The 27,673-nt window shown below is 36.0% G+C and overlaps 2 protein-coding genes across 3 annotated transcripts; both read right to left on the bottom strand.

Moving 5' to 3' along the window:
- Positions 1-2,635: 2,635 nt before the first annotated feature.
- On the bottom strand, positions 2,636-15,513 carry LOC109239779 (vacuolar protein sorting-associated protein 45 homolog). Of its 2 annotated transcripts, none has more exons than XM_019406370.1 (14): positions 15,306-15,513; positions 11,901-12,102; positions 11,666-11,745; positions 11,224-11,451; positions 10,915-11,040; positions 10,659-10,739; positions 10,429-10,570; positions 10,128-10,306; positions 8,061-8,216; positions 7,353-7,460; positions 5,913-6,034; positions 3,484-3,615; positions 3,068-3,179; positions 2,636-2,980 (listed from the first exon to the last, which is right to left on the bottom strand). In XM_019406370.1, exons 1-13 carry the CDS (start codon positions 15,393-15,395, stop codon positions 3,119-3,121), a joined length of 1,707 nt encoding a protein of 568 aa, XP_019261915.1. In that variant the 5' UTR covers positions 15,396-15,513; the 3' UTR covers positions 2,636-2,980; positions 3,068-3,118. The 2 variants fall into 2 exon arrangements, with proteins under 2 accessions (XP_019261915.1, XP_019261914.1); XM_019406369.1 differs by having other exon boundaries at positions 2,636-2,952.
- Positions 15,514-17,914: 2,401 nt separating this feature from the next.
- Positions 17,915-27,203, bottom strand: LOC109239778 (uncharacterized protein At2g24330-like). The gene is made up of 6 exons (XM_019406368.1): positions 26,838-27,203; positions 25,316-25,591; positions 22,189-22,333; positions 19,309-19,418; positions 18,643-19,060; positions 17,915-18,544 (listed from the first exon to the last, which is right to left on the bottom strand). Exons 2-6 carry the CDS (start codon positions 25,586-25,588, stop codon positions 18,276-18,278), a joined length of 1,215 nt encoding a protein of 404 aa, XP_019261913.1. The 5' UTR covers positions 25,589-25,591; positions 26,838-27,203; the 3' UTR covers positions 17,915-18,275.
- Positions 27,204-27,673: the final 470 nt, after the last annotated feature.

Raw genomic sequence — 27,673 nt, 5'->3', positions numbered from 1 at the left:
AGGGGAAAATGGAAAGGACGATACAAGGAGAGAGAGAGAGTGTGTAGATGGGAGAATAGGGTTTAGGGGATGGGGCTCTAATTTGCCCTTTCTTAATTAAAATATTAGATAACTTGGGGCTATTTATTGCCATTAGTTGTATGGAATTGCATCTACATGCGGTTTTTTGTTTAGTGAAAAGATTGAATTGGAATTTAATAAGTGGTACTGGATACGTGATGCCTTGTTATTTAATAAAAAGCATATTGTTAGGAATTATTTTGATTCGAAATAAATATTCATGAAGCAATTTATGTGTTGACTTTAATCAGTATTTTAAAATAATTTTCTGGGACTCGCTCAGGCTCGCCCTGGGGCTGGGCACTATCAAAACGCCCTGAGACTCATCCCTGGGGCTTAGTTCTGTGAGGCTTACGCCTCAAGCGCCCGACTATGTGCCCTAAAACACGTGTAACGCCCAATGTTCGGGACTCGTCCAACAGTTATTGCTCAAATCATGTGTCGAATTTCCTAATTAGAACTATTAACCCTCAAAATTCATTAACAAATGAATGATTAAAGTTGTATTCATCTATAGGAATATAAAGATTAAGAGTAACTCAAATAATGAGTAATACTATTTCATATTTACTAAATGAGAACAACGTGAAGGTAAATATAATTTGAACATTTTTCTAAAAATAAATAGCCAAAATTATATCTTCACTTGTTGTTGGCATTCATGTCTTAGCTCTATGCCTCTCAAAACTATCAAAAATTTATTACTCACGAAGCAATAATATTTTAAATTATAGCACTGGTGAAGTTTATTAATTATTTACTTTTAGAAAGGTAAAATATTTAGTTTAGTAATATTTATTAAGAAATTATGATTTTCTTATTATTTGAAAGTAAGACGTTATAATTGATTTGTATTTCGTAGTAACATTAACATTATTGATTGTTTATGCTGGTAAAATATGCTACATATTTTATTTTCTCTGAGCTTTGTAATCATTTGTAATTTCCTTAAACTTTTAATGTACTTTCTAAATTTTTATGTTATTATGCTATTTTATTAATTTATAAATTAAAAATTTAAAGATCCATGGGACAACGCCCTATGTGTCAGGGCTTACGTCTCGCTTCATAGTAAGTAAATTGTCCCACCTCTTGCCCCCACCTTTTAAAACAATGACTTTAATGTTGATGTAACATATTTATTTATTTGCATTCGAGAATTATGATTATTTTAAAATTTGTAACTTCCGTTGAAATTTATTGAAAATATAAAACATGATGTAGAAATTGTCATCTAAATGCGTCGAGAAGGCATATTTCATGACTTTTTAATTAAAAAATATAGTTTATGACGATATCTTTTATTGTATTAAGTTAGCGTTTGACAATAATATTTTTTCTTGTTGCATAGACTTTTAGCATCGGAGTTTGTCGCAACAACGTGCAACTACTTCTTTGTTGTAGTCAAAAGTATTTTTGGCAACAACGTCTACTATATATTCAACAAAAAAGGTTGTTGGAAAAGCCTTTTTTTCCAAAGATAGGAAGGGATGGCCTTTGTAATATTATATGGCCATCATTATTAAAAATATATTATATAACCGTTGTATTAAAAAATGTATAAAATTTGTATATATATACATTTTATATGTTATTATACAAAAATAATACAAATTTTATACATTTATCAGATGTAAATAATTTCTGGCGCGGGCTAAAAATAATAATACCCCATCATTATTGCACGATAATGATTAGCAATCATTGCTTACTATGACAAAGAAGCATTATATGGCTACAAAACTACTGCTATAACTCTTTGGTTTGAAGGTCACACTTCATTGCATGCAAAAGCTATGCAGTAAAGAGACCGCTTCAACATTTATCCGTATAAAAATTGTTTTGAAACATTATCACCCATATTTCATCAAAATGGAAAGTCCCACAAATTTTAATCCATATATTTCAACTTTTTTATTTATTAAACCCAATATAATGTCACGTGGGACATATATCTTATACTAAGTTTTATTAGCCTGTTAGAGAACACTAATTTCCAATGAGAATGGGGAGAAATTCAAAAATAGCCAAATTTACAAGTGGTCGTTTAAAAATAGCCCTGTTTCAAAAGCAATCGAAATTTAGCCACTTTTCATGTAAAGATAAATCTGAGCGAAAATACTGTTCAGAACCCGAAAAATATGCCAGTATATTATGCTCGAGTTCCAGCATAAGTATACTTGAACTCCAGCATATTATACTGGAGTTCCAGGATAAGTATGCTGGAACTCCAGCATAATATACTGGAGGTCCAGCAAAGTATATCGGTCTAGTATAATATGCTGGAAGTTCATACACAAGTGCTCGAATCTCCAGTATATTATGCTGGAACTTTCCGTGTGTTGGAGTTCCAACATAATATGCTGGAAGTTCATACACAGGTACACCGAACTCCAGTATATTATGCTGGATCGGTCTCTGTTGCAGCAAAATAGTGGTTATTTTTCATTGACTTGGTAAACGCTGGCTATTTTTGAATGACCAGTCCGAAAACTGGCTAGACCGTGCTATTTTTACATGAGAATGGTATGGCAAATTTAAAGAATATATCAAAAGATTAAAGAAGGCAGTCAAAGGGAAAAAACAAAGAAACAATTCATTCTTTGTGTGATTTCAAATAAAAGTTACGAAAGCTGCTCAAGTCATTCTAAGTCTAGAATATTATTCTCATAGAATCCCAGAAATCCTACAAGAATACAAGAGTAAAAAGGATGTCAGGAATATGAGAATATTACATGTACACAACAAATCTAGAGTACATAAAAAGTGGCAACACAGATGAGCAGGTCTCAAAACCGTCTCATTCGGGCAGGCTGTGAAAGAAGATGATTACAAGGGCTACAAAATGTATTTATGGTACTTTCATCAGCATGCGCAGCTCTTTATGTACTTCTGCAGAAACCAAACGCCCCCCTTTAGACTAAACACGGAAGTTAGTTTCATCAACAACACACTGCTGAAAGGTGAATACTTATTATAGTGACCGTAAGCGTAACTTGGATTTTACCTGTCATTATACATTTTCAGATTTTCACAAAGGTACTGTAGAGTTCAAAATTCAAACCACATTGGTGCTTGTACGAGCAATTCTCTGGGCTTCTTCAAGGTCCTTCAAGAATCTAAATGTCCGCCACACACATTATACAGATATCAGCTAACTGGATAAATAAGACTAAAGAAACCTTTGTGCAGAACTTAATGTAGCTGGGAGAAGAACAGGAATAACAACCCAAAAAAACATGTCCTGAAGTTGATAGAAACAAGAAGTTTCAGGACCCAAATGTGTCAGAGTTGAGCCAAACGAATAATGTATAGTTTTTCTCGTACGAAAGGAGGCTGTAGGAGAAGCACGTTGTCTTTTATCATACACTCTTTGCATAACCTCAGGCTAAAATGCTGTTTGAAGTACAAGGGAGTGTATACCTCTTAGAATTTAGAAGGGCAGAACCACCGAGAATAAAACGAATCCCGGAATTTGTAGAATTCTGCAGAGCAACTGAACGTGATTCTTCATATGTTGTCCCACCAACAATGAAAATCACCACCTCCTGTGGCCTGTATATGACAAACAACTAAGGTTGCTTTAGCTGCATGAATTGTTTAAGCACCATAATATTTTTGTCAAGGTTCCAACTCATCTTCAACCCTAAAATGTGACTAGCAAGTGTAGTTCAACTGATTTTGAAACCAAAGTTTGAAAAACTATGAAGAGAAAACACAACCAAAAAAAAAAAAAATTAAAGAACGAAGCAGGAGCTGGAGTTGGTTTTGGTAAACAGTTTAAAGGTTGAAATCGTTCCAAGGTTCAATGACCTGCGCTGGCAGTGTTGATTCCTGTGGGACACATCCCAGAAGCTTTCTCTTGCCTTGGGGAGGAGGAACACAGTAAGCATCTGCATCAAATAGATCATGAAGGGGTGCAGGTGTCGGATTGGACGAAGAAGAATGTTAAGCAAGGAAAGAAGTGGCAGAAAGCCCAGGAGAAAGGATGAAAGGGATAAAGAAATTGAAAAAGATAGAGTTTCAAGTCAACCGTGACAGGGAAAATAGAGGAAGAGGCAAGGGCATAAAGAACACCAAGGATAAATCAAGGTAAAATTAATTAGTAGGCATTTCAGGGGGTTGAATAGAAGGAATAAACAAAGAATTCTGAGAATGCTGGTCCACAAATGGAAAACAAATGTTTTCTGTTTACAAGAAACCAAAATCGAGCAATGAATAGGGATTGGTAAGACAAATAAGGGCAAATAAATGCGTGAACTATGCAGCCATAAACACAGAAGAGGGTATTGGTGCAGTTATTATTATTTGGGACAGAAGGCTATGATCATGCAAAGAAGCAGTGTATGGAGTATACTCCATAACAGTGCAGTTGTATCACATTCTCACTGAGTTCACTTTGTCAATCTCAGCGAGTATATGGGCCAGTCAGAAGTGAAGGAAGGTTGCTATGGCGTGAATTCACTACCTTCAAAAGTTGTTATGAAGGACCATTGGTGAGATTTCAATTTAATCAGCCATGATGTGGAGAGACGCCTTGAATTCAAACTTAATGTAGAGATGCGGCAGTTCTCAGAATTTGTAGAAGAAACATGGAGTTAATTGACTCTCCTCTGTGTGATGGAAAATTTATGTGGATAAGAGGGCAAGATTCGGGGTGAAGTCAACAATAGACAAGTTCCTCTTCTCCATTTAATGGGATGACAAGTTTAGCTTCTAAAACTGTGGGCCTTACCCTAGGGTCTTCTCAAATCATAATGCACTAGTATACCAGTGTTGTCTTAGGCGAAAAGCACAAAAAAGCTCTAACGTCTGTTGGGGCTTTAAGTGCAAATAAAGCGTGGGCTTTAATAAAAGAAAGGTGCAAATGGAGAAAACTACAAATATGTATGTGTAGTCCAAGACTAATATCTATAAGCATAAATACCAAATTTATGGACAAAGAAATTAAAGAAAATTTACAATAAAGTGAAATATCAATTGTTTAGTGTCGCCTCTTCAGGATTACGCTCATTGGCAAGGAAAAGTATGCCTTAGAGCCTTGAAGACAACACTAAAGCGCCCGCTAAGCGAAGCAAAGCGATCAACATATTTTGAGCCTCGCTTCAGGCTTAAGCGTGCCTTTGATAACACTTTGATAACACTGTTGCATGCAATGTGAACAGTGGGAAAAAGAGCTCATACTTCAAGTTCCAAAATATGTGGCTGAAAGAGAACGACTTTTGGAGTTGGTGCAGAAGTAGTAGAGATCATATAAAGTAGAGGGCCGACTAGGTTATTTGTAAGCCAAAACACCAATAGTAGTTAAAAGGAACCCAAAGGAGTGGAATATATATTGCTTTGGCTCATTGGAAAAAGGAAGACCGAAATCCTAGATAACTTGATTGAATTGGATGAATTGGCAGAAGAGAGACAACTGCCTGAATTTGAAGTTATCCCATGAGTCTAGTTTAAAGTCTGAATAAGAGGTCAAAAGGAAAGTGGTACTGATTGTTGGTTTACCAAAATAATTCTTCAAAGCATTAGCATAACCACAAATGAAAATCTATTGATTCCGATTTAAAATGTATAAAATCAAGATAGTAGCACCTCAGATGCTGCATCAAGCTGTCGATTGCTACAATAGCTATGCTACAAATTTCAATCACAACATAGACTGTGACTTTAGTATCGGAACTAAACACTTACTACGAGAAAGATTTTGTGCATGCCAGAATTATTTATAGAAAGTAGTTGCACTTGCATGCCAGAATTATTTATAGATTTTGTGCTTACTCTTTCTCTTGGGGCACTAAAACAAGAGAAAAGGCTGAAACAAAATTTGAAATATCATTGCAGCTCAACTGACTGACCTGGCTTGTTGAAAGTGATTTCCTACATAAGGGTAGTCCACATCTCTCAACCTCCCCCTGGTGATATTCTCCATGGTTTGGAATAGAAGAGGTTGATGCTGGGTATACACATTCTCGACCCCCTGTGACAAAAATCAACTGTAAGCCATTAAAATCTCATCTACAAGGTGTTGGATAAAGATGGTAATAATCATTTCGGGAGGAGGGGGATAATAACTCTGGGAAAGGAAAGTATCAGAAAAGCATTGTGTTCAACTTTTTAAAATTTTCTAGTTAGGAAGTAGCTGAACTTTTTAGTATTTATTTAGAGCAATATTTAGATTCTAATTTGGTTACATAGTTTTAATTAATCAAGAGGGACTAGGCTGATATTATCGCTACAAGCAGAGGAAACCAATTGCGCAAATCAATTGAAGAGGTGGACAAAGATCATTTATGAAGAATATGGACGTGACCAACATATACATGGTTCTCCAAAGTTGATTGGCATTTTGGTGGGCGATGGTAATCGAATCTGTAACTCTGTTTCCGCCTTGATGTATGGTATGGTAATACCACATTTAAGACGATTTCCAAAACTTAATTCTCTGTTCAAGAGAAAGGGAAATCACCAATGGCAGAGATACTAATATGTATCTCTTAAAAGACTACAGGATTGGGAAGTTAAAGAGGAGGTGGTGTTCTTCCAGAGGTTGCATAGCAGGAAGGAGGATATTTTAACTTGGGAAAAATCATCTGTGAGATGCTTCAGCGCAAACCATTGTGGAGTTCTAGCATTCCAAGCAAGGTCGATTCTTTTAGTGCAGTGTGTGATGCTGTTTCATCATCAAACAATTTAAGGAATAGAAGATGTATTATTGTTAGTAGTTGTTGTTTCAGCAAACAACATGGCGACGACACTATCATCTGCTGTACATTGTCATTTTGCCTTGGAGTTATACTGTTTTCAAAATATAAAGGGTTGTGCTAAAACCAGTGGCAGAAATGTTAATAAGTTGGCGGACAAAGAAGTATAGAAACAAACAGAAGCATATTACGGAGAACAGCAGCCTTTTGTCTATATTACATCTTTGTATAACCAGGAAATTCCTAATTGTATAGAAGGTTCTGCATATTGCTTGAATGCTTAATGTGTGCTTGTAATACAAATGGATGTACATACAAAAACCTACTTGGTGTGAAATAAAAAAAATGAACTAACAAGATTGAAAAATAGGAGTATCACTGACCTTTTAAGTTCTCTGCAAGCATCATATTAAGTGCATTAAACAAAAAAAAATACATCCATTGCCGAAGGAATCAAAAATTTGTCTCTCAAGTGACATTTTCTTTTTCCAAATACGAATGCTTGAGATGTTTCTACGATTCTAGATTAGATAAAGTTCTGGATTCCGTTAATAGTACAGAGAAAAAGTAAAGAATTGTACTTCCTAGACGCACCTTAAGACCACGAGCCATGTTACGTGCAATGTTCAGGAGATCTCTGTTCCCATACAGGTCCCCAGTTCTCTTATCAACTCCTGCTTGCTTTAGAAGGAATTGCACTAGCTTCAAACCATAACCAAAATAAAAATGATTTCATTTGTCAAAGGAAATTGTCAATGTAATATCGAGCACAGATGAACAATCTATCCAACAATAGAAGAAAACACAATTTGATGCCAATACCTATATATAAACTATAACCAACAACAAGCATGAACTGAACAAGACTACTGACCTTTTTACCTACTTATATCAAACGTAATAACCATGCTTTTAAAGAATGCTGTTGCTTTTCCTCTTTCAAACATAATAACCTACTTATCTCTTTTAAAGAATGTTGTATAATCTTCTCATCATAAATACAGAAATAAAATTTTTGAAGACCATTAGGAGCAATAACTTTTGAGCACCCACAAACAGATCAGATCAATCAACAAAGAGAATAAAGCACATTATCTGTTAGCTAAAAGAAAAATTGGCCTTTACAGAAGGCACCGAGTGAGGTCCTAATGATCTTCTTTTTACTCTTTCACAGGGAGAGAAACAACGGGCAAAGGCAGTACAATTGTTAAGATACAGATAATAAAAGCAAACAGAGCAAGATAGCAGGACTAACACAAAAAAGAAGCTGAAAAAGTTAACAATCATATTAATCCTCCTTACTCCAGGCTTATACTTGGGCGACCGAGATGCCAATTTGTTGAATAGCTGCATGAGTTGAACAGGACTCTCCTTCTCATAGCGCAAGGCGTACAGCATTACGAGGCGCAAGCGGTCAATATCAGAGATATTATCATTATTCAATAGATTTGTCACAGCCTGCAGACGTAGCAGAATTTAGAAAAGAAATTATACCCAAAATGATCATCGTCTTCCACTGATTTTCAAATCTTATAGTCACTAGTGCTACGTACAAGACAAGTCAAAACAGTATATAGATATAATTAACATTTGTGGCTCAATATCAGACATGTCAATACAATTCAAATTATGAGCATCTGACATGAGAATCAGCTCAGTTTCAGAGCCGTCATCCCACTGCATTGTTTGCTTGCCAGATATCTGAATGGAGTTAGCATGTTTCAATGATTTGGAACTTGCTTCTACAAAGTCTCCAACCAGGGAATTAGCATGTTGATATTTAGTAATGTCAACAGACTACTCTGCACTAAATCTCAGTCAAGATTTAAGCCACGAACTCACTGGAAAAAGAGTAAATTTATCAATGCAGCAAACTTATCAGAAAACGTTACCACCGAACATACCAGTGATGTACATGACTTATTTTAGTAAAGAAAGGTAGAAATTTTTTATTAAACAATCTAATATGAGATTGAACCAAATTTATTACCTCTTCTTTTCTTTTAGGAGGTACAGAAACTTGTATCATTTCCAGAATCAACAATATACAAGGTTGTGCGACAATTTTGTTCATGGCCAAAAAACTCATTGACATATTAGTAATCTCAAAAGTAGATTTCAAATACATCCCACGTGTTGTATCTTGAATAGACACTATATATATGGAAATCACAAATTAGATTCAAATACAACTCTATATTTACAACACTATCAATGTGTAACACCTAACAGCATGGATAGGGACGCAAGAGTCAAATCCGAGACACAAAATTGTTGAAATTGGATTTCAAGTCACCAAGGGGGGAAAGTTAAAAAAACAGAGTTGGCCCATGAAGCAAGGGGATTGGGGGTGGGATTTACCCCAAAAAATTTAAACTCAAAAAGATGACACAACACAGATTAGACGGTATGCTATAATTTATGTAATATTAAGTATCACTTTTTATAAGTAATACACATAGCCTATAAAACAACAAAAACACGGTAAATAAACCCAAGAGGAACTTTTAAAAAGCTCCTAGATCATTAAAAGTTCTCCAAATAGGTGAACAAAAAATAATAAGAGACATAGAAACATATAATTTTCATGCACATTGCTAGCTGAGACATGACCAACACAAATACGTGGCCTTAAATTTCATGTCCATGCTTCAAAGTTTAGCGTATCCATTCAAAGAGGGTGGGACGTGACAGGGATACTCCATTTTTTCTCTTCTTTTTTTTGTATAAGTAAAAATTGGGACCCAAGAGGATCAGGAGGATTGGTGACAGTAATATACCCTTTACCACAACAAACACACCATCAACTCAGAAGTGTACATGCCTCGGTTCAGCGTACATATGCTCACGACTGAATCAAACCGCTGGTTATCTTTCTAGGCGGCAAGTTTACTTGATACACCCTAAGCTCCTGTTATCCAGGACTTGTCTATACACAATTGCGCGTATCATGTGTAATAATGGTTTCAAAAGTGATAACATGCAACAATAAGTATCTCTTCCCCTCATCCCTCCTCCCCTCTCACGAACAACTCATTTAGTTTCAGTTTACATTAGCAGTATCTGTTCATTAAAACAATAATTTCAAACGAAGTTCCAAAGGAGAACTCAAAGAAAATCGTTGTTGCTTAAACACGGAGTGACCTTGGTTTAGTTACATCTTCAATGCAATCAAAGGAATTTCAGAATGTAAACTAGTTTATCAAAAGAAAGGAATTTAGCATGTAAAACTTGGTCCAAATAACCACCAAAAGTAGAAAACAGAGAGAAGACTAGACGGAAAATTTCCTTATTTTCTACTTAGTTTTCCACATTTACTTTCCATAACTGATAAGAAAGTTATGCTTCAATACTGAAGGACTAGGCTACCTCGAATGCTGCCCCTTGTCCACCATTGCAAGCCAGTTCTTGTTCTGTCTGTGAAACCAACATGAGTTTTCGCTCTTCAACTATCTTGCTCATTTCTGTAACCAGTGTCACATGCTTAGAAACATTGCCTTGCATTTTTCTGTATTCCGGGTAGTTGTCGACAAATTTAGCCATGTCCTCTGCAAAAATGCAAGCCTTATGAACAGAAGCTTCTTTTTAGAAGAAAAATACCATGTCGGAGTTGCAACAGAAACACTTGCTGTACAACCCAAAGTTAAGCTACAAGCTCGCAAATACAAACCTATCGTCTGGATATTTTGGTTACTCTTTGCCACTTGTTGGAAGTCGTCCACCATTTTCTTAATATTCATTCCAATATCTCCAAAGTTGTCATACATATTAGCTTTGAAAAATGCATCTTGCTCAGATGACAGTACAACCTCCTGAAACCATAACGAATCAACAGGTAATGAATTATTCTGGAGAAGATAACAAGGCAGTATTTAGATACAAGAGGAAATAACTTTTAACCTGTTGATCTTTTGGCAACTTGCCAACGTTCTTCAGATTAACCTTGTTATCTTGAATACCCATCAACTCATGAACCATTGCCTGTAAAAGCACATAGCACAAATGAGCAGCATTACTTTAAAAGTGACACACTAACATTACTTGAAGAAGACGAGGGGGGCGCACAATTTGATGGAAATAACAGAAGTACAGAAGAGGGCAAGAGGCACAAACTGTTAGATATAACAAGGGCAAAGAACTTACAGACTAGCCATACCTGATAGGTCCACTGATTAAGCAGTGGAGTCACGGGGTCATCTCTCCTATCAATTATTAGCAACAATGGAGAAACTTCTGTTCTCCTGAAATCAAAAAGACCACTCTCTTGCTGGTACATCAGCTTCTGCAATATCGACAGAAGAAAATTGTGTATTTCTGTTCAATTTTTTACTTTTCCAATCTGAAATATCCAAAATCAACTACAACTTCAACCTCAAGCAAGAGAGGTAATAATCCTAATAATAGAACTTGATAGGCTACAAAGAACAAACATGAGGAAAAAGAAAGAAACAGTTGGTGTGCTTACAGAAGCTTCATGTGCTATTCTTTTCGCAACATCGGATGTCCGTGAATATCGAATAATAGGCCTTCGCTTTAACGCCAGGAAAACTGCAGAAATTCCATCAACAACTCGTTCACAAAATTGCTGCAATGCTGATGGATCTACAACTGCCGGGAGCATATACATGTGGTTTGCGGCCATATTTAACGTGAAATGGTAAGGGTCCAACGCAACAAAATCTGCATAAAATTCCTGCAAATCACGTCAATAATCATGTAACATAGCGAATGTTTAGTTTCAATAAAAAATTTAAACAAGTTACAGGCCACAACAAATTTTTAGAGCTCCAATAGGAAGATGTTATCAGCAACAATTTCTTAATGTTTTTCCATATTATGCAATATCCTTTTTCAAATGCACATGATTTCCCATTTAAAACAGTAGAAAATGCTAATTCTAAACATACCTGCAACTGCTGGACAACTTCATGTTCATCTGAATCGGCTAACATATGAAGTTGAGTATCTTTCAAAATATTGGAGAAAACTGTGCAACAAAAAGGATATATTAAATGTTTTATCCATGAGAAACTTTGGACAACAGCATTTTACACTGACATGTTCTTCTGAAATATATTAATATACAGTCTGAACTTATTAGCAGATTTCCCCGTGTCGTCCAATTATAGAGGACATACTTACAAAGGTGATACTCTCCAAATCTTGGCTTAGCCAGTTGACGCCGCATATGCTGAATATTCTCTGATATTGGTCTTAGAAAATAAACTGCTTTAAGGTGTGACATGGATTCCTTGGACATTGAAATAGAATCTACCAGCTCCACCAGGAACACCTCCTTCTTCAGGAGTTCTGATTGAGAGTACACAACACTAACAAAACTAACCTGCTCATTAAGAACAAAAAGTAAACACCACAATTTATGACAGAATAGCATTAACACAAAAAGTGATTTTGCAGATATAATCAGTTAAAACTTACGCCTAACATCTCAAGAATCCAACAAGATTTAATTATTATTCTGGGCCACCTTTTACTTGATAGTAGGACAGAATTACATCATTTGTGATCATAACTTACCAACTTAACTACAAAAAAAAACACAAATAGGTAGAAGCAGAAAGTGCTTAGATGCCGTAGATGACTATATTCCAAAATACCATCCCACACAAACTGATGTATCCAACTGCTAAAATCTAACTAGAAGCAGAAACAACTTAAGTCATTACTTGATTAAAAAAAAAAGAGAAATGGAAACAACTTAAAACCCAAAGCAGACCGCCTTCCAGAACCCTGATTCCACACCTAATACACCCTTATCTAGAGAACTAACTCCCACCCTGCTGCACATGCAAAGCATATTCTATTCTTCTTCTTTCTATGGACCAAGGGCAATTAAAAGTTGGTTGCATAATATCTCCTGGAACAGGCAGCTTTCCCTAGAAAAGAAGTCATCAGTGCTAGCCACAAGAGGGCACACATATAAGACAAAGCTAACAGAACTGAGAAGAAAAGGATTGATCGAGTTTTCATCTATTAGGCAACTGTCAGTTCCCTGCTTCCTCTTAATTTAACTGTTCTGTAGAGAGCACTCACTGCTACTGTATCATAAAACTTTTAAACTGTACTAGTTCTCCAGTAAGATTTCAGTTATGGAATTCCGTCCCATGTCACTCAAAACTATGTTCGTAAAAAACACACTCAAAACACATGAATCGGGCAAGACTTCGACAACTAGACAAATGGACTTGCTAACCACTCACTGGCCTTTTGGCCCATCTGGTCCACATTCATTTTTCTTTTTGATAAGTAATCATATTTTAGATACAAAGTTAGCCCCCAATGGTTGCTGGATCCAAACTAAAGTACAGACGTCTACTCACACCCCAACCTATGTAGAGAAATAACAAAATCCATTAAGATATGTATATCAATGACAGCTTCAAGTTACACCAAAAACCACAATCTATAAGCATTTGAACTTGAAGCTTTCCTTGGTCTAACTTCTTCCATCAAAAAATCTATGATTCCTCTCCTTCCATCATTTCAAAAATGCAAGCTGTAATGAATTAAATAAGTTCCTGATATGTCTTTCTAGCTATATAGAGTATCTTTTGACGCCTTCGACATGCATATTCCGAAGTTCAAATCATGCCCAATGTTATTAAAGGCGAAAAGCACAAAAAAGCTCTAAGGTCTGTGGGGCTTTAAGCACAAAGCGCAAATAAAGCGTGGGCTTCAATGAAAAAAGGCGCAAATGGAGAAAAACTACAAATATCTACGTGTAGTCCAAGACTAATATCTATAAGCATAAATATACCAAATATATGGACAAAGAAATTGAAGAAAATTTACGATAAGTGAAGTATCAATTGTTTATTGTTGTCTCTTCCGGATTACGCTTGTTAGCAAGGAAAAGTATGCCTTAGAGCCTTGATGACAATACTGAAGCGCCCGTTAAGCGAGTTCGAAGCGCTCAACATGTTTTGAGTCTCGCTTCAGGGCTTAAGCGCACTTTAAGCGCGCATTTGATAACACTGATCATGCCCAAATCTACTCCAGTAAGGAACAAGGTCAAGAGAACCTGATCCTCTATCTTCAGAATCCATAAACAGTAGCTTAGATCTCTTTGAAAGTGAAACGGCTACTCCAATATGAAATTCAAAAACAGAAGCTTACTCTCGCACAAACTAACACGACAAGGTGTGCAAACATTGTCTAAAGTCTAATTACCCTGTCCAACTACATCAGCCCACCTACAAGAAAGGGTTTCTCGCCTTTGCTTTACTACAATCACTTCAATGACATCTCCAAACCCCAGTACTACAACAACCGATGATAACACTAGTCATTCTTTCATCTCCTTTTCGGAAATCGGACATATTAAGCAAAAAAACTAACGAGTTATGAATTACTAATATTATGTCAGCATCCCAAAATCTACCCATTCCCTCAATGATAAAATTCTCAACGTGGCCTGAGCAATGAGCACTTCCTTTTTTTCTTTTGTGTTTCATTCATTCATTGACCACATTGATAACAATCTTGTTAGCTTATACAGCTTGGCTTCCCTGTCCAACATTTCCGGTTAAAGTCTCTTGAGATGATTGAAGGTGTTAAAAGGATAAGATATAGACCTAAAATCATATTGAGGATACTTGTCTCAAAAGACCTACAATCTCTTGAAAGCAGCCGGACTTACTAAGAAAAAAACACAATGGAAGCAAAGGATGCATATAACCATTACCAGCTAATCGGATTAGACCCTGCGTTCATAAGGAGTCCTTTCATTTTGGCTAGACTTGTATAACTTCTTAGGATAAGTATGATATTCAGCGAATCTCTAGTTAAAGAACTCCTAATTTGGCTTAAAAGACAAAATATTTAGTATTAAAATGAAATGAACCTGAATAAATACAGATTCGATTCAAAGCATTCATATAGCTAACCCAACTAAGTTGTATTTAGAAGTAGTCGATTGGTTGATAGACATGGGCAGTTGTATAATCTAAGAGCGGGTTCTGCCGAACCCAGTAGCTTTAGCTCAGACCATTTATATGTGTTAAGAAACCTACTAAATATGTACAAGTATTAAATTTTGAACCCAATAATTCAAATGGTCAGTAGATTCAGTGGAATCCTAAGCCCAAAAAGTTCAAATCTTGGATCCGCCTATGTTGATAGACCGTTTGAAGCTCCCTATATGTTCAAGAATCTTTTTTTCATTCTTTGAGCTCAAGATTATTTCATTAAGCTACCCATTTATTATGAATCTCTATCTACACATTAATTCAAACCAGAAAGGCATCAGATCACTAGACTAATTACTCAAAAAGGCAACTTTATAAAGTAATTATCTCACTCAACTTATTTTCTCAGTCCAGAAATTTCAAATTGGTTTGGAATTATCACCCATTCTTACCCATTTATCAGATCAGATAACAACTTTCATCAACCTTCAAACCCATCTCAATTAAATAAAACGGACCAAAAAGATTAAACTAAAGACACACACACACACAACACAAAAACACACAAACAAAGAAGCAAACAAAAGGGTGTCTTTAAATTGGAAAGAAAAGAACAAACCGTGTGAGAATCAAGAATTAGGACTTTCATCCCAGAAATGTCTTGCAACATGCGATTGATATACTCCCTCACCGCTGCTACTAATACCATCTTTTCTTAGGAATCCAAAACTCTGCTGATGATTTGATCTTGTTTTTGCGATAAAATTCAGGAATAGAAAAAAAAAAAGATCTCAACTAATCTTTGGAGGGAATTGAAGAACGCCTTGGAGTTGGGGAAAAAAAAAGAAGAAAGAACGTTGGGGACAAAATGACAAAACTGATCCCTTATGTTTTGGGTAGGTTTAAAGTGACCCCTTCAGTATATTTGTTAGCTGTTTTGGTTCTTTAAGTTTGCCAAAAGTAATTATTTTTTAACTTCAAATTTTAAGAAAACTTCAATTGTTAGATTTAACAAGAGCTATGAAGAAGAAAAAAAATTTAACCAACATCAGCCAATTACCAAAAGCTGCAACAGTAAAAACTACAGAAAACACTACAAATAAATTACAAATAACAAAAATTGCATCTAAAAAGTTGTACTGGACTCTAAAAATATATATAAGAAAAGCAGAAATAACTAAAGCTGCACCTAATGTTAGTTCGTGTTAAATGTTATTTCCCTTCAAAATTCCCGCTAAATCTAACAGCCATAGTTTGATAAATATGATTAAATGTGCTCAAATTAACAAACTTAAAGGACATAAATTGCTCAAATTAAAGGATCACTTTAAACCTACACAAACATAAGGAACTATTTTGTCATTTTCTCAACGTTGGGGAGTTAGAACTAGAACTTTATGTTCGTGACTAAAGTATTAGGAAATCTTGAGAGTCCAACTAATTAAGAGTTTGAATAGTAATATGGAGTACAACCAACACATTTTTGTGTGAATTTGGATGTTGGTTTTTAACTTTGTTATAAAGGATAATCTATATATTTAGAAATTTTAAAAAGAATATAAATCATGACAATTAAAAATATTTGAAAAGATCATATGCAAAGAGAGTTTTGAAAGAGGGAGTAAGAGATTGTTTGACTTTGCTTTATAGACTCGTTAGGTTGAAATTATGATATAGTGTTATGTGGAGAATAATGATATAGGAATGGTATAGATATTTTAATACTAAAGTCAAGAACTAGTTTAATTTTTATATAATTATTTCGTATAACATAATACATAGATTTTTATGTAAGTTTTGTATGTCAATTATGTGGAATTTAATATAAGAAATTAAACAATTGTACTAGTAACACATACTTAGATTATTGTGTAAGTTGTGTTTATTAATTATGTAGAGTTTTATAGAAGAAACGATTATACTAGTATTGCAAGTTTTATACTAAAGATCAAACATCTTATTATAATGAAGATAATGCTTAAATTATTTTTTTTCTATACAGAAAACAAAACTTGCCTTTAAATATTTAGTCAGTCAGACCTTGCAATCTTAGGCAGCTAATGTCTTGAAATATAGCCATGAAAAGTAGGAGCAACAAGAAAAAGCAAATATTATACGTTCGACTGACACTGAAAATAGTTCCTCAAAGTTTTACTGTGAATAATGTCCGAATCTGATCTTTTCTTCTTTTGAGAGGGCGTTACTAGGACGCTCGACTACTGTTAGACGCAAATTACCGTTAAACTATAGTCGCTGATTTTATAGCCAAACTGCCATGAATGGAGAAAAATAAAAACACCCTTTTGTGGGGTGAAGTTCATTTAAGAGCCTATTTTGGGTGCAAACTCTTTTTGAAGGAGGTCGAGGTTCACACATTCAGCATTATCACAGCAAACGGAATATTTTGAAGAAAAAGCTTATCAACACTCATGTTTACATCAAATCACACTTGTCTCTCATAGCTAAATCACTAAATTGTACTATGTTTTACGGGCACTGGGGACTGTTGAGATTATCAGGAAAAAAATGGTTTAAAAAATAATCCAAACACACAATTTTTCTCTGAATATATTTTTTCACATCATTTCCAGAAACAAAATCAGAACCAAATCCAATTGCCTAAGCATTCGCTGATCTTAAAGACGTACAGTATGTTAGCTCCAGCTAAAGTAAGCTAAGAGAATGCCTACATCCTTCCAAAGATTTTTCATTTGACGTCTTTATATATCATTGGACGTTTTTGACCAGGAAGTTGGTGCGATGATGAAACACAAAAATGTAAGCCTATTGGAGTCGGCATTCTTTATTGGAAAATCCATAAAGTAAGCAAGAGGTGCTTCCATGCTCCCAAAGGTTTTCCATTTGACGACTCATTGGATATTGTGAAGAAAGTCGCAGCAAATGTGCAATATCTAAAAAAAGATCGTGGATTTACCAATCCTATTAGGGTGTTGAACCATGCCAATCACAACAATCGCTTATTCACTACCCTAGTCTACTACAATTCTCTATATTTTATGAAATATATTGTGTTTTCGCTCGTATGTATTAAGAATAGATTATATTGTCATTGTCACATTATACTTCCTTTTGTGTATTTGTCACACATATTCTGGACAGCACAACATACTCAGGAGAAACAATAAGACCAATGGAAGGGCAAATGATTATTAAGAAAAGAGAATATATAAAGGCAAAAACAAATAATCAAGCAAGCGAAAAAGGAAGTGCGGAAAGGCTTTTGAATTAGAATGAGCACTTGGATAATATATCATCCCAACTTATGTAGGAAAAGGTACAAGACAAATGATTCAAGAAGAGAAAACACGTGAGAGGAACTGCAAACGCTGCAGTCACAAAATTTCATAAAGCTCTGCTGATGACCTAAATATTTTCCAAAAAAAAAAAAAAGAATACAATATGGAGGAAATTGAGGTATATTGCGCCTGTAGAAAGGTTTCCACGGACGCTGCCCGTATGAATCATAAAATATGTTTTTCTACTATGTTTACAACAGTTACACATTACCAAGAAAAGAAAAACCCACTACACATATAGGGAGAAAAAGCACTCGCCTGCAAGACTCAATTCAAAACTCGCCATCTCTGGACACTATGTTCTCACCTTCTGTTGCCACTGGAGTTGCTCCTGGACTGCCACTTGCTGATGCAGATATTTTATCTGGAATGGATCCACCACCTTGTTTGACCAAATCAATATCAGCCACAACAGTTGTGGAACCGAGGTTAGGGGTACTGGAACCAGAGCCACGATCATCAACTTGCTTAGACTTATTCAGGGCATGGCAATGAGGGCAATAGTACGTTATGTAAGGGAAGTCCTCTTTCCTGGCCAGCCCTGCAAATGATAGTAATGCCATTACTTATTTATCATTCTTTACGTGAATCCTCTCCAGGAATTAGGCTTAATGATCACTAAAATTCTTTAATTCTTACCATTGTGCATATGGCAATTGCCGCATATGAGTGCATAAGACTGGGTTGGATCCTCCCCCACAAGCAATGCTGCAATTTTTGCAAGCCATCCTCCATCTTGTGTACTGGAACCTGTCGGGTTGTAATGCTCAACAACTGTTTGCTGATGCTGCATCGTACCAGAACCTTCAAGCTGTGCATGTTGAAGCATTTCTGCTTCATGATGATCTAGTACAGCACTCTCTGGACTACTAGATCTGCCCTGCTTCCTATTTCTCAGTCCAGTAGATTGCACAACCTCTACATCATTGCTCTTTCCAGTAGGGGCATTACGGTTAGTATCATCCCCCACATGAAATTTCAAGCCAGTATCTGCACCAAGCTTGGATGCAAGCACAGTGGCTGCAGCTGCCTTAGCTGCTGGGTCGGGGTCATATCTCTACACAAAAGATTCAACAATGAGATATCATGCATGTCATTCAGACTTGGGATTTGTCAGGAAAAGGTTCTTGGAAAAATCACGATAATAGAGGCAAGGACAAAAGAGGGAGTAAATTTTAATTGTCTTCCACAGTGCAACTTCATGGTTTTTTGTTTAAATACAAAAGAACTCTTTGATCACAGCAACTTAATGATTAAATATGTGAAGAATTTGGATAAGCCCGAAAACTTGCATATGGCTATCACCTGAATGAGCTGTTGAGTTATATAGTAATTTGTCTTCTCTTTGAGTTCGTCAATCTTGGCTTGCCTTTCAGCTCGAAGCTTTTCCAAAGTTTTCTGGTCCTTGCGTTCACCTGCAAGGACACACATAAAGGATAAGCTACAAAAATGAGAGACAAGAAACACTATTCTTTTAAGGGAGTCATGACCAAGGAGGACATGTCAAATTCAGTGAAAGCCACAAGGTTGAATAGACAAATAGGAAGAATCCAAAACCAAAAGGAAATATCAACGTCAAACTGCAAAAAATATTAAATTTTTAGATAATATTTTCAATAACATCATTTGAGGTGATATAAAAATATGGGTCATAGACATTCCCATGCTGTTTGAAATCCTAACATAATAATCACAAAGCCAAATCAGATTTACTCGACCATTTGGGTATACTAAATGTCCTTGAGACAAACAAAAAACCAGAGAAAGCTAAAGTATGAGCTCTTGTGTGATATTATAGCTTCGTCCAAATAATCAGGGCTTCATATGACATTATGCATAAGCATTTCACTAGTAAGTTTGGTTAGAAGTAACTTAAATCATAGTTTTATCTGCTTCTACAGCCACTAGCTTTCTATTACAGTCCAGTTACCAATCAATTCTGCGTTTTCATGGTTTGTTTTCATTGTCATGCTTTCCTCCACCACTATGCCTACTTCAACAATAGTAGTCCAAACCCCCCCCCCCCCCCCCACACCCCCCAAATTAATGTCCAATCAGACATATTTTCTGTAGGCCAGAAAACAGGGTTAGCACACAAAAATGCAATATCCGATACCACAAAAGCATAAGCAGAAAATATAAGAAATATCAATTCAATGCATTTTACATGGCTCACAACGTGTGAATACATATAAGCAGGTGTTACAAGGACAAAGGTGTGAGTATTCAATACAGGTATGGATCTACAGGTCGGGTTCGTCTTTCTCTCAAATTTTACAATTTAGAGATATGGATATGGATACAGGCATGGTAGCGGAGATACTGCAAATTAATGTAAAATATCGACATTTTACTTAAAATTGTTGAAAATATCTTTTTGCTGTTTAACAATGTGGTTAGAATCTATCTATTAAGTGGTCAGCGGTGTTCATTATAACTTATTTCTTTTTTAAGTTGAGTTATGTGGTCCAAGGTTACTCCAACTTACTTTATTCTTCTTGGGCTTGTTTATAATTAGAATATGAATCTTGTTTGTGGCAGAATAAATTGTATGAGTGTCCCACATAAGAAAATACAGTTGTTCTAAAACAAGTTAATTCAGTCAGTGTGTTTTCTGGTTTTGGGCTAACCCTGGACCATTTAACACAACTTAAAAGAATCTGCCCAATTAAGTCAAACCTAACAGCAGCTTTGAAAATGAAACCCTAGCTTGCGCCTTGTTTTTATGTTCGAAAGATTGCTCTCGAATTGTAAACTGACCGACAACAGCAGCAGTAGAACTGCTCCTCACTTCTCGATTTAACAATATGTTTTCTTCACTTGTTCTTTCCTTTTTTCCTTCTTTTCTATTGTTTTCTTCCTTCTCCTCCTCCTCCTATCCCTTTATCTTCTTCTCTCATTCCTTTTTCTTCCTTCTTACTGGGGTGTTGAGTCAACAACCCCCCCCCCCCTCCTTTGACTGACCGGTCCGGCACGGATCCTACACACACACTGTGGTGTCATATTGCAACCAGCCAATGACAGTAAGTGGAAGATCCATGTATCACACAGCATACAATATAGATATATTATATTAATGCGCTCTCCTGTGCGTGCATGTGTATTTGTCAATAGTTGTCCAGCCACCTAGCCGACAAATCACGAATCAATGAAATATACCTGATGAAGCCACGAGTTCAACCCAACTCAAAAAGTTCAGTCACAGTATCCCATTCCCTAAATACCAACCAATCACCTCTAGGCAGGTCAAACATGGTCTAGAACACAAATTTCAGAAAAAGAACTCTGATAAAAGCAAGAAAGGTACAGCAATAAACAACATTATCTATTGGAGAAAGGGAAAAAGAAGAAAAACAGCTCTTTCTAGCCATCTAGAAAATCAATATAATGTACCTAAAGAAGTCAGAACTTCAACTGACCCTATAATGAGCACAGTTTTGCTGCCTAGACAGTTATTTATAACATAGCCTTCTTGTGAAACTTCGTTATCCGGAATTTTGTTACTCCCTCCGGTCCAAAATAAGTGATTTTTTAGTTGTTTTCACACAGATTAAGAAATCCACCTTTTAGCATTAATTAGCAATGAAATTGACCATATTAACATTTGCTATCTCTTCACATAAATACTCCTAACACATACTCCAACACTATTTACTCCAAGGGCAATGTAGGAAAGAGATAATTAATTCATTCTTGAAATCTGAAAAAATCACTTATTTTGGACCACAAAAAAAAAGACCAAAAAATCACTTATTTTGGACCGGAGGGAGTACTTGGCAAGATACTAGACACTGATATGTAAGCAACGGGGGATTAATTTTTCAAGCTTAACATATTACTTGAACACTACTGGTTCTAGCATGTACACCACATAAATAATTCTCTCACCCAAGTTAAAGCACCCACAAATGCTAAAAGCAGGATCCCAAGGCAGCTAGAATAAGTTATGAACATTGAACTGTAGCTTCAACTTAGAGCACAAAATACACAAAATAACCAGGTCATCTCTCTGTCTTTTCCCAGCTTTGCCCATAACATCAAAATCCAATTTCACAATCAGCACCAGCAAGCAAAGCAAGTAAGGAAAAGGGAAAAACAATATCTCCCAGCCATGAGGTATAACAATTTGACTACGAAATGATTAGTATGAGAACTTTGGTAAGCTAACAACCATGAATTACTTACACATCCTTGTGAAGCTTCCAAGTGCGGAATATGTAATGAAGGATAACCCAGGCAACAGAAACATTGGTAAAACTCGCAATGCCCTCATTTTCCAGTTTAGCTCAAGGGATCTTGTAGTCATGATAGCATAGCCCACTGCAATAACCTGAAAATTGAAATTGCCACAATACCACGCCCATAAGATAAATAAGCAACTCAAGCAGTCGGGAACAAATATAACATATAAGGATGAACACTGATTATCGGTTAGCTACATAATCACCTACATAAGTAATTACAAGTGTGAATTTTATGATCTGTAGAATAGTACTGGCAACAGTTCTCATTTTAAAAATTAAAATTTCACGTGTATTTTAATCTAGTAAATCAAAATTTACCAGTTCCTAATACACTTGTCATTATTCAAAAGGGAAGCATCCTAGCAAACTAAAAAGATGTATGCTTTAACTTGTTTACCATCATGCTATATTCATCAACTGAAATTCAGATGAGAAGTATCCTAATAAACTAAAAAGCTTTATGTTTAACCTTCTTTACATCATGCCAAATTCATCCAATGGAACTCAAAAGGAAAGTATCCCATTCAACTAAAAAGATGTATGCTTAAAATCGTTTTATTTATTTGGTAACCCAGATCTACAGTTCCACACTACGCCCAGAACCCCTTCTCCAGGAGTCAACAATGACCCTCCCCCGCTTTTTTCTCCTTTGGTGACTCAGAATTATCCTCAAGGTTGGAGGTGCAGGGCGCTTTCAACTAGAGCAACCGTCTCTAATCAGTGTGCTTTGACTACTTAAAATAAAATTTCTAGCTCGAAGAAACCCTTATCCACTCATATTTGCAACTTTCAGTTACACGTCAAATCATTTTAATTAGTTGAATAACATTCAACCAGATTTGTAACAGCATCTTCCTCATGCTTTATCAGATGTGTTAACTGTATAATAGTGTCAAATAGGATTATCAAATAACCCATCAGAGAACTAAATAGTCCTTCACCTAAGCTCAACATAATAATGAAAAATTAACTAGATTAAAGAAAAACCATCAACGAGATTTCTGCACTTAGATCGTTTTTTATTCCATCACAACTGCCATTAAGTACCCAGCTAACAGTTATAAAATTAGACTGCAGCATAAAACAGCAAAGTTATGCATTACATTCTCTTAATATTTATTTGTCAAAGGAAAAGACAACAACGACCTAGTAAAATCCCACTAGTGGGGTCTGGGGAGGGTAGTGTGTACGCAGACCTTACCCCTACCCCGAAGAGTAGAGAGGTTGTTTCCGAAAGACTCTCGGCTCCAGAAGACAAAAAGAGACAATATCAGTACCACTAACAGATACCCATATAAAAAATAACAACATCATGAAAACCAGAAAATAGGTGCAAAGCAAAAGCGCTAGCCAGTAAATAGACTCGGCCCTATGAAAAACGAAAGAGTAGTAAGACAAAACACTGCCACTAGCTGTTTCAGACAAAAACTCTACCAGACTAGCCTCACAAAGATACGAACTAAGGAAAGACTCAACTACCTCCTAACATACAACCCTAATACTCAGACCTCCACAGCTTCCTATCAAGGGTCATGTCCTCGGAAATCTGAAGCCTCGCCATGTCCTGTCTGATCACCTCTCCCCAATACTTCTTAGGCCGCCCTCTACCTATCCTCGTGCCCTCCAAAGTCAGCCGCTCACACCTCCTTACCGGAGCATCCGGGCTTCTCCTCTGAACGTGCCCGAACCATCTGAGTCTCGCTTCCCGCATCTTGTTATCAATGGGAGCCACGCCCACCTTCTCCCGGATATCATCATTCCTATTCTTATCCATCCTAGTGTGCCCGCACATCCACCTCAACATCCTCATCTCTGCTACTTTCATCTTCTGGATATGTGAGTTCTTAACAAGTCAACACTTAGTCCCATACATCATGGCCGGTCTTAACCACCGCTTTATAAAACTTACCTTTGAGTATCTGTGGCACTCTCTTGTCACACATGACTCCGTATCCTAACTTCCACTTCATCCACCCCACTCCAATACGGTGTGTGACATCCACGTCGATCTCCCCTCCCCCTTGGATAACCGACCCAAGGTACTTGAAACTGCCTCTACTTGGGATGACCTGTGATTCAAGCCTTTCATCCACGTCCACTTCCCTCGACTCAGCGCTGAACTTACACTCCAGGTATTTGTCAAAGGAAAAACATTCTGTTAATATTTTGTTAAAAGTCGTCTATAACTTCTAGAAATCTGGTGTAATTCCTTAATTTCTAGCTACTTATCAAAAAGTAAACTACTAAATTTCTAACTATCAAAAGACAAAACAATAATGTTCCATTTCACTCCAAAATACAGGTCAAATTTGACCATCAGAAAAAGAAATGAGACCGATAACATACTAGGACATTAGGAGTAAACATTTTTTTACTCCTTCAATAGGGCTGAAGGAGTAGATATAATGCAGCCTTGTAGGAGAAGCAGAGGCGGATCCAGGATTTAAGCTCTAGTGGTTCTTAGCATTGAACTCGTTATATTTTTAAAGTTATGGGTCCATATCTAGTATTTATTGCAATTTTAATAACTTTTGCCTAAAAAATTATACTCCGTGTCGAAAGAACTGGGTTCATGTGAACCCGGTACCAACAAGCTGCATCCGCCCCTGAGGAGAAGGGCTAGCCCATTCAATAGAAATTTCATGCATATGGTATAGAAGTATGACCGTGTTGTGGCAATAAAACTAGAAGAAAGATGCAGTAGTTCCTCCTAAACATGGATAGGAGGCTAGCTCATTCAATAGAACTTTCATGCATATAATATAGAAGTATGACCGTGTTGTGGCAATAAAACTAGAAGAAAGATGCAGTAATTTCCTCTTAAACACAGATAACTTGCCACTTAGGGAACCATATATTAGAAATTGCCACTGCTCTCCACTCGATGACCTCACCATTTGTGAAGTGTGCTTGGACAAACTGAATGTATGTCAAAATCTGAGCGACCATGAATGTACAGAAAAAAACCAACCAATTCAAAAGCCTAGAAAAGGTAAATCTATATAAGAATAAAAGATCTGCACTCTAATTTTCTACATCAGGACATGCTCTAGAAGTTTGAACATTACCTCAAAAAGTACAGAAAGTATAATGAGATGCCTATTCATCCTTCTCCAATTTAGAGATCGCTTATTTATTCTGGCAATAACAGCAGCCTCCTCCTTGGAAATGTGCTGCAATCTCTTCTCAAAATCATCTTTGCCGGATCTAAATAAACTATTCCACATTCTTGAGAAAAATCCCTTCTTTTTCTTCTTTTTTGTCTTTGCTTCATTATCCGTAGAAGTGACCGGTTTAGTGTCAGCAACATCATCATGATCTTTTGTAGGCTCTGCAGCCATTTCCTACAAGTTAAAAAGAAGATATATTCAAATGATTGAAGGAGAAAAACAGTGAGAGAGAAAGTAATAGCCTCATAGAAGCATTTAGGCTAATGATACAATGTCTACTTAGTAGCCATACTGTACCGTAAAATCTATATTGTCCCTTATCTTAAATAAATATGCACTTTCTAGTTGACTTTATAGATTAAAAAATGCCTTTTAAGCAGAGTCGAAACCAGGGTTTGAAGCTTATAAGTTCGGGCGGGATTCTACTCTTTTAAGTTACCGGGTTCTAAATTGATAATTTGTTCATCTTAAATAAATTTCTTAAGATAAATACAAAGTTTGAACTGAAGTTACTGGGTTCGGCCGAAACCGTATCTTCAAGGCTAGCTCGCCCCTGCTTTTAAGCATCGTCCCATAAGACTGTTGTTTTTCGCTTCCTTTATACCTCCTTTCCATCCATTCTGGCAGCTGGCGATGCAAACTTTTAAATAATACAAGAACAACAACTACTACTACTACAACTACGTCTCAATCCCCTAGCTAGTATCGTAAATGCACTGTTTGAGTCCATAATATTTCAATACTCTATATCTAGGAATATCTAACGCTAGGGGTTCTCTAATAAACTCTAGTGGTTATGTTTCTGATATTCTACGAGTCTTCTAGCAAGCACTAATCTTCAGTTCAGATTTTCTAGTTCCATAGTTTTCTATTTTAATTATAAGAAACTAGAAAAATTGTATAGCAAAATATGCTAGTTTATATTTTAATTCTATTGAAACTTTTTCTGCGGCCACAGGATGAGCTCTATTATTTGTACAACATTGGACGAGGAGTAATACACCTCGAATTTATGCATCTGAGTACAGTTCCGACTCCGAAATATGCATAAACCAAATATCTTGCTTAATTAAAAATTAAAAATGGTGAACAACTTCACAAGCAATAAGCACACTAACACTTTAGTTCACTCAAATTCTAAATAATACTATGTAACAACTTCGAGAGATCAACTAGCACTTCCATATTTCAAATGCATCAAAATTAATTAATTAAACAAAAATCAAGGGATAGGAAAATAAAAATATTACAATAATTAAACTCAAAGATCAAACACATTAGTCAACTCTAGTTCGATCGAAATATCATTTCCAAGACTAAATCAACACAAATCATCACTACAACGACCGATTGCCAAATAAAAAAACAACAAAAAGACACGGCAGCGCACGCGATTACGCGCAACGTTTGTAGTTCGTACCTTGAATAAGAGCCGATCGGTTGCTGGATGCACCGAAAGCAGATCGATTGCTATAATTGCTTCCCGTGTGATGAGAGAGAGAAAGAGAGAGAGAGAAGGAGAAATAGAGGTTTCTAGAAATGTCCGAATTCAAAAAGTTGTGAATGATGAAAAGAGGCGTTTTTGCAACTTACGAAGCAAACGGTAGATCGGGGAGGTTTTTTTCCCCGAGAAGAAGGAAAGCATAAATAAAAAGAAGGAAAGAAGACAAATTGAATTTAAGGGTGGTGGTTTGCGAGTGAAATGATGGCAATTATGGCTTCGCTGGCCCCTTTCTGTGATTTTTAAGACAATGAACGTTCCCAACGCGGTATTGATGTTAGGGGCTTAGGGTTCATTTTCATGGAAATTTACGTTTTATTGTGATTTCTTGACCAAATTAATACTCTCTCACGTTCATATTACTTGTCTTTTACAAATATTACTGTTCGTATTATTTACTCCATGCAATAAGTAATTTTTAAGGGTTCTACAAAAAATATTCATTAAATACATATCTGTAAATAACATTTAAACAATGTTATGTTTGCTTATGCATAAAATAAACTGACACTAATTGAAAATAATATCAACTAAACATCAATTTCAATGAGAAATAAAGTCTTCAAACTTCTACAACCTCAAACTAAAATCTATAAGTTGTAATAGATTAATTGTGATGATAGATTAAAATTGTTTATAAGGCGTAATGGCTTCCTGGCCACTTAAACTTGCATGGCTTTTGAAAGACGATACACAAACTTTGGACTTTCTCATTTAAACACTCAAACTCGTGAAACCTATAACTAATAAACACA

This window comes from Nicotiana attenuata, unplaced genomic scaffold (genome assembly GCF_001879085.1).
Source record: "Nicotiana attenuata strain UT unplaced genomic scaffold, NIATTr2, whole genome shotgun sequence".
Lineage (NCBI taxonomy): Eukaryota > Viridiplantae > Streptophyta > Magnoliopsida > Solanales > Solanaceae > Nicotiana > Nicotiana attenuata.
Note: the sequence above shows the minus strand (reverse complement) of the source record. Positions and strands in the feature narration are given on the sequence as shown.